At 33.1% G+C, this 10796-nt stretch overlaps 1 protein-coding gene across 1 annotated transcript; it reads right to left on the bottom strand.

Moving 5' to 3' along the window:
- Positions 1-3712: 3712 nt before the first annotated feature.
- Positions 3713-6338, bottom strand: LOC143590790 (scarecrow-like transcription factor PAT1). The gene is made up of 2 exons (XM_077071158.1): positions 6242-6338; positions 3713-5209 (listed from the first exon to the last, which is right to left on the bottom strand). The coding sequence occupies exon 2, from the start codon at positions 5200-5202 to the stop codon at positions 3835-3837; it is 1368 nt and encodes a 455-aa protein (XP_076927273.1). The 5' UTR covers positions 5203-5209; positions 6242-6338; the 3' UTR covers positions 3713-3834.
- Between the last annotated feature and the right edge of the window lie 4458 nt (positions 6339-10796).

The raw sequence follows: 10796 nt of genomic DNA, 5'->3' as shown, positions 1-10796 counted from the left end.
GAACGATATGCTAGTCAAGATCACGTGAATAACGATAGTTTGCCTTAACTATGCGACGACGCATGCATTTACGTGTACATTGGTGACAAGAAAGTCATGTACATAGATCTTAAAAATCATATATGCATCCTGCATCCATAGACACATATCATAAGGTCTACCCATGTGATTTTTATTTGACAAATGTACAATAAGTTAAATAGTAAATACCTACCAAAGAAATGGTTACTATTTACTAACAATGTTATGTATAGATTATGACATTCTCCAAAGCCTTGTACTAACTCTTTTGACATCCAGTCCGTGAACTAGATATTGTTGGAGATTAAATGACATGTACCAAAAAAATCCAACATGTTGACATGTAAACAAAAATCAAGGTGTATATGCTTTATCAATATTGTAAAAGTCGCTAAGCGGACCCTAGGCAGTCGATTGGGGAGTTGGTTGTACTCAGAGTACTCCGAAATGGTAAATATAAAGAAAGTTAACTTTTGGATAACTTTCAGTCCGTGAACTAGATATATATGTCAAAAATCATAAGTTTGCTAATATATATAACAAAATAAGTTAATATCAATATAAAAAAGATAAATGCATTTTTAAATACTAGAAGGTACTCGCGCGATGCGGTGGTGACGGTAATTCCCAACATAGTACTTGTTTTTTGTTAGCTTATCGATCCTTTTGGTGATATATTGGATTGTAAATCTTTTATTGTTCAATTCGTTATAGTTTCGGTAAAGACACTGTCACTTGATGTCTGATAAGCTGATACAACAATCCATAAAGATATGCACAATAGGATGTACACAACTCGATTTAGATGAAACTACAAAATCACATAGCTAATACAATAATAAAAATACAACATAATACTCGAAACAAAGAAAATGATCCAACAAGTAGCAACCTCATCTTCAACCTTCATATCCATTCCCATTCATAAAATGCCAAACAACATTCTTTAAACTCTTCATAAAATGCTCAACCCGACCAATGATCAAAACATATGTTTTTTGTCATTTTATAAATAGTTTAAGTTGGTTTAGTTTTCGGTTTTTGTGCTCAACCCGACCAATGATCAAAACATAAGTTGGTTTGGCATCTTTGATAGTTACTTATTCCAATTAATAAAAAAGTTATATGTAGCAAGAGGTGAAATATTCTTTTAAACAAGTTAATACCATTTAAAAGTTTTCTTCGGTTGGACTTTCATTTGATTGAAGTTCTTCCTAAAGCGATCCGGCCTCGTTTGACTCTGACCTGAATGTTGGATTTGAAGATGTTGGTCAACACAATGAACCAGCAATATCCATTATACATCAGTTATTATACGATGTGGCTCAACTTTTAAACAGGTTATTACCTGGCTAACATGGATAGATGGTAGTAGCAGAGCCAAACCTCAGCCTAAAATACACCTCATTGTACTGGTAAAAAAAAGTAGCTTCATTGTCGAGAATATATATATCTTGACTTAAGTTGTGATGTACAACAGCCGGTTGACAAACCTCGTGCAAGTACCTTAACAGAATCAAACATTAAATCATTCGCTAGCACAAAACTGTATTTAAGATCACAACAAATGTGTAAATACTTAAGGGCTTTCGCGATTTAAAGCGCCATATGTAGTTGAGCAGTCTATAAAAATTTAGTTCAGTAGACTAAAAGATAAAACTTTATCTTAGTACTGTATGCACACCATATAGCAATTGCCATAGGAACTATGAAAGATTAAAAGTTAAGCAGAAACTATTAAAAAAGGGATTTATTATAGGTACCACATATATGAAGATGGCTACACTTCATAACTCACTGCACCGTATACAAAATTGAACATAAATTAACAAAACCCCAAGTTGCACTGTGACTACAATGTCCCTTGTAATCAATCTGCAACCAATTAATTCAAGTTAGCTTAGACATGCAGTTTGACTAACAAAAGTCAAACAACTGACTGTTACCAATTTACCTTTGCTACTTTAATCAAGATTATAAGATCCAGTTCTTATAATTTTTTTAAAACGCAACAATCATACATTAGATGTAGGGTGTATCCATCTAAATTCACTATAAACACAACTATCAGATTGAAAGAAGTCAATTAAAAGTTTAAGAGAGTGATATCAATATGCTCCACACACGCCAAATGAAGAAAAAACATTAAACAACCATGTCAATATTATTATTATTAGTATTAGTATTAGTATTAGTATTAGTAAGCATAATAATAAAATAAATAAGTAAATAACAAATAAAATATTATAACAAAACCATAAAGATAATGGAAACACATATAACAAATTCTTACCACGTCGGCCAATTGAAGAACTTCATCCATCGATGATGCCTGTCTCCAGGTAACAGGTTGTTCTCCATTGGCTTTCAAGAATTGACCATAGGCTGCAAATTGTTTATTGCATATTAGTTCATATATGATTACAGTTAAATAACTAACTATATGTTTAAAAAATGTACAAAATGGACTGAAACATGCCTGCAATGAACTTTTCTAAACGTGTCACTTGGTAGAGATCATAATATATTAGATTCATCTTGAAACCTTCAATCTGATAACCATATAAATGTCCGTTTTAACTGAATTACAAAACATGGATTAACAAGATTTTACCATCATCCTAGCAAGATTGAATTAATAATGTATCGATCATTACCAAGATTTTCCATCGTCACCTTCGTCATCGGTAATTAACGGATATGCTTCTGATTTAGGAGAAACTTTTCAAGAGATTTGAATATGAAAAGTGTACATTGAGCAAAAGATGTAGTAAAACTCTTAAAATTAAGAGTTTTTGGTCAAATGACCATTCTATCCTTCCTATATATATTATAAGATAGTATAGATTAAATTATTCTAAAATTAGTTAATCATTAGTTAATAAAAAGTGATATATTTTTTTTAATTTATAAAAATATGATTTATGTTTTATTTTTTAAGTCAAAATCGGCCCAAGTTGACCGACTATATGTGATTCTTGCTGAGGGTGACCATTGTTGATCGATTCTTAGTAACTAGGCGGAGTTAAAGAAACTCCCCTTGACGACATACCTTGTAACGAGTACTCGGGGAGTACTCAGCCTTGTAGACCTACTTTTACAACATTGGTTTTTATTAACCACAACTACTATCTTTTGATCGATGTCGGTCCTAATTAACGAGTTCGCTGCTGACGGTCCCATCTTTTAATGTATTTATTCCCAACGGTCCGCAACAAACAAAATCATATCGTCGTTACTTGCAGGACGTCGGAAAAACGCTTTTGGCCGGAAAAATCACATTTTTTGTCGGAAAACTCAACCAGAACACAACCATCACCACCAACTTACTCAGCACCAACCAACCGCCACCACTTGAGCATCACCAACGATTACAACGATGACTCTACGGTTCCGGCAACCTTAATAATTATGGGCTTTAAGCCTTTTACTAGAAAAAAGTTCCTAAATGTCCAATATAACAAAGATGCTTGGGACGAAAATGTTGAGATTTACAGAAAAAATGTGAGTTTTTTTGGCAAAACAACAAAAAACGTTTTTTCGACGACCTACAACTAAACGACGTTAGACTTCTGTTAGTCGCGCACCATTGGAAACAAATATGATAAAATGTGTGATCGTTATTAGCCAATTTGTTAGTTGAGACCGACAGCGACCAAAACCAAAAGATGATGGTTGTGATTAATAATAACCAATAAATCAAAAATCAAACATTTATTATCAATAATTTGCATATTATACAACTTTTAACAAGAACAAAGTATGTTAACCTCATCATCTAATCTTACAAACATTCTTGATCAACACTTAGATTCATTTCCAGGCACAAGAAGCAACCAAATTGCGATTCATCCAACCGAGAAACAGAGCCCCGTCTCGTTCTTCAAGTCTATACTTATGAGAATAATTCTCGAGCAACGATTTAATAGTGTTGTTCACAAGTGAACTCAAAGGATATGGTGTGAAACCCGCCATTGTGAATCTTGATCTCCATTTCCCTAAAAGTTCATGTCTTTCAACTCGCTCGGCTCCTTCACATGCAATAATGTTGACTATATCGCGTGCAAGACAATGTTGTTCGATGTTGACTCGTTGCTGATCATTCCTAGGTAGCGTCACATCGATTGATTCAAATATAGCCGTGTAGTAGTTTAGTGTTTCTTGAAACCTATGAAAGAACGGGGCGGTATTCACATTCGACTCTTGTTCGACGAGTGTAACGACTTTTGGAGATAAACTTTTCACGAGTCTCAAAAGTCTGTCTCTATGATTTTGAGGGTGTACACTCTCGTCGGGCATATGATGAAGCATAAACGCAAAGTTAACCGCTAAGGATTCATCGGGTCGAATGTCAAGATGCTTACTTTCAACTTCAGAGCCAGAAACCGACACACCATGAAACTCAAACGAGATGTTACAAGATTCTGCTAGATTCGCTAACCGTTGACCAACAATGTTGACTTTCCCACCTCGAGCATACGCGTTAGTGAAATCGTCAACTCCCGTGATACGAAGACTAGGGGGCCCACCGGGGCGACAAGCGAGCGCTTTGATTAAAGTAACCCATTGACTACCCTGCGCGATTTGAAAATCGACTATGTGAATCTTGTTTTCGTTCTTCATGGCTTCCGCAATCGCCCCGTTGGCGGATAAATATCCAAACTTGAAATACGGGCACGATTCGTAGAGTAAACGCATGTACGAAAAGAGTTCTTCACCGCTCGGTTCTTTGCATTTTAACGCATTGTAGATTGAACTACCCGAAGATGATAACCTCGCAACGAGTCCTTCTAACAAGTAAGCGCCTAACCGATGAGCTGGCTCGCCGTATACCGACACCATCGGACGTATCTCCGACATCAGCCAGTCGGCGGTTATTGTGTCGTTTTCCGCTACTGATTTAGCACAAGCTAAAAGTAACTCTTTGAAGTCTCTTCTGGATATTATTTCTGTTATTGTTCTACCATCTGTAACATGCGAAGTCGAATCATCAAAAGAGTCCATAAACGCTTGATCGGTTCCCAGCATAACCTTTTCGATTTCTCTCAGTTTGTTCTCGAGATCATCGTGATGTTGTGAATCTTGTTGCGATATCGAGCTGCCATTTGATGAATAACTGGCTGTTGGAGACGAGTAGTTATTAAATTCCGGTGTATGAAGATTAAAACCCTTCTGATTCATTTGAATTCTGTTGTTTAACAATAATATGTAAGATTAAAGCATAAAATTGATACAACTCGTGCTAAGACCGTACGCGTAACTGAACCGATACGCACGTAACCGGCATATAAACACGCGTAACTGGTGTCATAAACCAAAAGCAAAGCTGAAATGCACAATAATTTCAAAACCAAAAAAATCGTTTTTAAACCAACCCGTTTTGACCTGAAATCCGTACCGACCCGACCCCTTTCGACCGAACCAGAATATCTTTTTATTTAATCGACCCGTGACCCAAACCCGCAGTAACCCAATAGTCGTTATGTCCCAACCCTTAGGGCTGTTCAAAAAGCTCGAAGCTTGGAGATCGCTCGGATTTAACTCGAAAAAAGCTCGCTCGATATGGCTCGGATTGAAACTGAGCCGAGACGAGCCGGATCGGTTCGAAAGCGAGCTAAGAAACTGTACTTAGCTAGGCTCATAACGAGCCGGGTTAGCTCGGTTTGGCTCGCTTGCTCGTTAGTTTTTAGGAAATTGAGCCAAACCAAGCCAGCTCGGTTTAAAACCAAACCGAGCTCAAGCTCAATATTTCAGCTCGAGCCAGCTCGGTTTTCCCCAACTTACTGAGCCTTCTGACTAGAACCAAAACAACACTTTTTTTAATCGACCCGTTCTAACCCATGGTCCGAGCCCGTGGTAACCTGAAACCCGTTCTGACCTGACCCCTTTCAACCCGAACATATCCCGACCCGAACCAAAATAACCCTTTTTGAATCAACCCATTCCGACCCAAACCCGAGTACCCAACCCATTTGCTAGTCCTAAACACAAACTTAAAAATCACAACCAATTTCATCAATTACTAATCACACATCATTTCAATACATCCAAGATCAAATCAACACAAATCTGGAATAACAGAGTTCATATTCATATTCATATTAATATTACTGCTTATGTTTCATAAATCATATACAAAGATAACATAACCATAATAAACTAACTTTTTTTTTCTTAACTTGATATTAATATCAAATATGACTTAGAAGATGTAACATACCTTTTCAATGTTTGAAGATAATATTGACTTCTTGTTCAATAGATTTCAAGATAAGTGTTTTGGTACTAGAAAGAAAAACACAAGTATAATAATAATAATATCTGTTGTTTCTATGATGCCTTCAAATGAAGTGCTCTACTATTTATAGCCAAGAATTTTGTACTTTTAATATTAAAAACTAGTTTTTAAAATTAGGAATATTGTTTTTAAATTTATTTAATATTGGTATTTATAGCATCAAGTTTTATAAGGTTTAAAATATTTTTATTTATATATCCTTAACTCTTAAGAATAACTTTTAGTGAGCACAAAAATGTTTTTAATATGAAGATTGTATATATATGTGGGAATAAATTATATATATTATTATTTTTAGTGAATTAGGTCAGGTAAATTTTTTATTAGGTAAGGTCGTTGCTCGATGATTTTATATGTTGGATGAGAATTTATTCGAGTGAGCTGCTTTTAGTTGGAACCTGGCTTACGAATTCATACGAGTCAACTAGCTCGAGTTAAAATTACATAAAAAGTTTAGTGAGTAAAATACGAGCGAGTTACAGTCTTATAGTTATTAAACGATATACTCCTCTCAACTTTTTGCCTTATTAAAATAATAATTAAAATAATAGATATACAACAAAAGTAGGTTTGACATTCTACACATAAAGGTCATAATTAATTTGAATTAAGCCAATTTATAATTTATTTAAAATCATCATATATTAACTATACAATACAATTATTATTACTATATTTGTTGATGCATTACTATTATTAGTATTTTAAACTCTCTTATCTATCCTTTGTTAGACCCTAAAATGGTAAAATAATAATCTATAATATATATAAACAAAGTCTTTAAAAGCTTTTTGGTTACCTCTTATATTCTCTCAAGTCATCAGATTACGTTATTTGTAAATGAAGAGTTCTCATGCATTTGACCTGAATTCACGGGCATGGGTCTCACCAAACCCAGATATTCCTTAAACGGGTTATAACATCTCATTAAATTAAAAACTAATCTCACCAAATATTTGATATGAAAATTCTATAAAATAGGGATATACTAAAAATTGATATATGATTTCTTTAAAAAAAAGATATAATTATTTATAATTAAAAAAACAATTTATAGTAAAAAAATTAAGCGGGTAATGACTCACCAAACCCAAATATATTTTAAACCAGGTTATAACATCTCATTTATTTATGAAACTCTTTCTTATCAAATACCAAGTATATTATTAACTTCTGTATAATAAATAAAATTAAACTTTAAAAATTATATAAATATTCAAAACAAATACCGTAAACAAGCCACGTAATACGTGGGATAAAGGCTAATAATATTATAATAATAATAATTAAGTTTAGTATATTGTATACTTTGGATGTTTTTGTGTGGTGTATACTCGCCTCCTGCGTTGACCGATTTTAGCGCGTTTGTTTGAAGAAAACATAGATAGTGACCTTGGTCAAGTCACTTTTATTTATTAGTATTATTGATTGTAAAATTATGCCCTTGTACTTTATATATATTTCTTCATTACACCCTCTCTTTATAATTTTTTTAACATTATTTAGTGATTTGGATTAAACTTGATTAACATTTATCCCAAAAAGCTAAGTGATTTACTTTATCTTACATGCGATTGTGCATCTATAGCTGGAAACTGGTGGCTTAAAGATGATAGCTGTAGTTTTTTAGATATATTTAGATGTTTGACAGAGTAGCTGGAACTTTTAATAAAACGTATATAATTACTAAAATTGGCATAACTAAAAACAATAATAGTAAATACAGTTATTTTGGAAGGTTATTTAAGTAAATTAAAATACTAAAAGCTTGTAGCTCTTTCTAAACGCTACTAGTTGAAGCTTTAAGCTTTAAGGTTTTTCTTCTGACCTAAAAGCTTCAAGCTCTTTGAACCAAACAAAACTTTTAATTAAATAGAAGTTTTTTCTTAAAAGTTTGAAGCTAGAAGTTTCTAAAAGCTCATAACAACTTCCTGCCGAACATACCCATATTCTTTTATCTCGAGTGCTCTTTTTCTAGTTTCTTTTACATTGATCCATTTTAACCTTCACTAAATATCATTGTTTTATATTTAATTATTACTATTATTTAAAACTTTAAAAAAATTCACATTAAATTATATTTACAAGAAAGTGTATCCTAAATTCCTAATGAAGCCAAGATTAGAAATCTTCCTGGATTCCTGGCAGTGTCGAAGTTTGGAAGAGAACGTTGTGTGTGTGGGGGGGTCAACTTTTCAGACCGAAACGAGTAAATTTATACTACATATAAAAATATTCGAACGAAAAACGGGTAAATTTACACTACTGCGCTAAAATATAAGGGAGAGGACCCGTGGCCCTCACTGTACTTTGCCACTGATTCCAGGTATTATGGTGAAATCAAGTATTGTTTTATAGAAACCTTTGTAAGTAAAGAAAGAAAAACTAAAAGGACTGAAATTAACATTTTTAAAACCTTAGCGGTTGTGTTTTCACACTTCACATTTTGACTCGTTTATGACGTGATCTATATCCTATCGGTTGTGTTTGTAGTTATTAGGCTTTCTGTTCGGCCCACACGATTAAATAGTCAATGCAAGTACTTTTACACGGCAATTTAGATTATATTTTATTAACAGTGTGTTCCCGAGTCTCATTTAAAGATAGGAGGGGAAGGAAAGGAGGAGAAAGTGTTAAAATATCATGTTTCAGATATTTTTTAAGGAGAGAATTGGAGGGGAGGGGAGGGGAGGGAAAATACTAGAAAATTTGAACATATATTCATCCTCCCAAATTGGAGAGATTAGAAGAGAAAATCTTTTCAATTACTAAATTACCCTTAAAACTAATTTTATTTTAGTTTTATTTAAAGGGTATGATAGTAAAACTATAACTTTCTTTTCTTTTCCTCTCAACTCGGGAACACATGTAATATGTAAATTCCTTGATTTTCCTTTCCTTCTCATTAAACTCGGGAACACAAAAATAAACTTTTCGTCTCCTTTCTTTTCTCTCCTAATTTCCTTCCCCTCCCCTCCCCTCGTTAAATGAGACTCTGGAACATAGTGTAAGAGTAACGGGCTGTTTGGTTCATTCAGATCTAAATGAGTCATATCTGAATAATTCTCTGTTCCATTGAGCAACATGTGAGTTTGAATGATTCAGACCCAATTTTAACTATTCAGATGTTTTTTTGTCTGGAATCAAACAGTCTGAAGTATGAATGAATCATATGTTTCCATTTGAATAATTTCATTCAGATGTAAACAAACAGCCCCAAAGTGTGTAATAACTTATTAGCTTAAGTGTTGTGGTTGATTTGGGGCGTCATACATGCCATCATGTTATCAATCCTTTTGGCGTCAAGGTGAATTCCAATTTGCTCGCCACCAAAGTAACGGTAGAATGGGAGCCAAAAATAGGGCGTTAATCGCCCACTCCCTACAACCTAATCCACAACATCCATTTGAATAAGAGGGTGCAACATGCTCTTCTCCATAACATGCAGTCTAATATCTTTCATGTAACTTATTTTAGTTTCAAATACCTACTAAACTCTCTAAACATACTTCTAAATCTATATAAAGTTCTTTTTTTATGGAAATGAAACATTTAATTACTTTAAAAAAAATCACTTATACTACATTTCTTATTAGCACTAACCTATAAATCTTTTTGGGACCTTTTTATATGAACAAATCTAATTGATCTAAGATACTAATAAAAAAAATAAACTATAAAACCTAACCTAGTCTAGAGTCGTTGGTTTAAATGGTTTTCTTAGTTTCCGTTCATTATATCGTAACACATCATTATTTTATATATCCTTTTTTTTTACTATTTATGATAAATAATGATGTGTTACGATATAATGAAAGATAACTAAGAAAGAAGTCAAGAACTTTGGTTGTATCATGTTTGTTTCTTAAGTTTATTGTATTTTGTGTTATTAGGTTCTTTAGTCTGATTTGCGTTTTAGTTGTTCATATTTTCATGTTTTTTTGGGAAACTTAACAAATTGAGGCAATGTTATTTGGATGTGATTTTCAAAGTGATTATTTCGTTTGAAGACTTAAGATAGATAATGGCATGGTTAGTCATGTAGTTTTGACTTTCTTAAACTTCTTTATTTTGACTAAAAATAAAGTGCAAATTGTAATCACTTTCTTGTCACCAGTTGTCACACTAAAAAAACATTAGGGTGATTTGGGAATTATTTTTTTTTTTATTTCATTGAACGGCCAATTTTATTAATGAAACAACAACACTGTCAAAAAGCTAAACTGTAATACATGATTACACCCTGATATACATACCTCCTATTACACTTTCGTGACGAAATGAAAAGAACACCAACTATTCCAATCTAGTAAATCTACCTCGGTTAATTTCCCTATATTCTTCATCCAAAGAAAACTAAATCTTATAATGTCTTTCTTGATTTTATTGATGGATACTCTTTTATTATCAAACATAGCTTTATTTCTTGCCTTTTAAATTAATAAACATGTCATGATAATGACCGATTGAATTGCTT

The sequence above is a fragment of the Bidens hawaiensis genome, unplaced genomic scaffold (assembly GCF_021521415.1).
Source record: "Bidens hawaiensis isolate Kalapana, Puna unplaced genomic scaffold, B.hawaiensis_p1.1 tig00038996_1, whole genome shotgun sequence".
Lineage (NCBI taxonomy): Eukaryota > Viridiplantae > Streptophyta > Magnoliopsida > Asterales > Asteraceae > Bidens > Bidens hawaiensis.
The sequence above is the reverse complement of the archived record's forward strand: the minus strand, read 5'-3'. Positions and strand labels throughout refer to the sequence as shown.

What these genes read in the sequence shown, in the direction of transcription:
- LOC143590790 (XM_077071158.1), bottom strand. Translation starts at nt 5,202, where the DNA reads ATGAATCAGAAGGGTTTTAATCTTCATACACCGGAATTTAATAACTAC.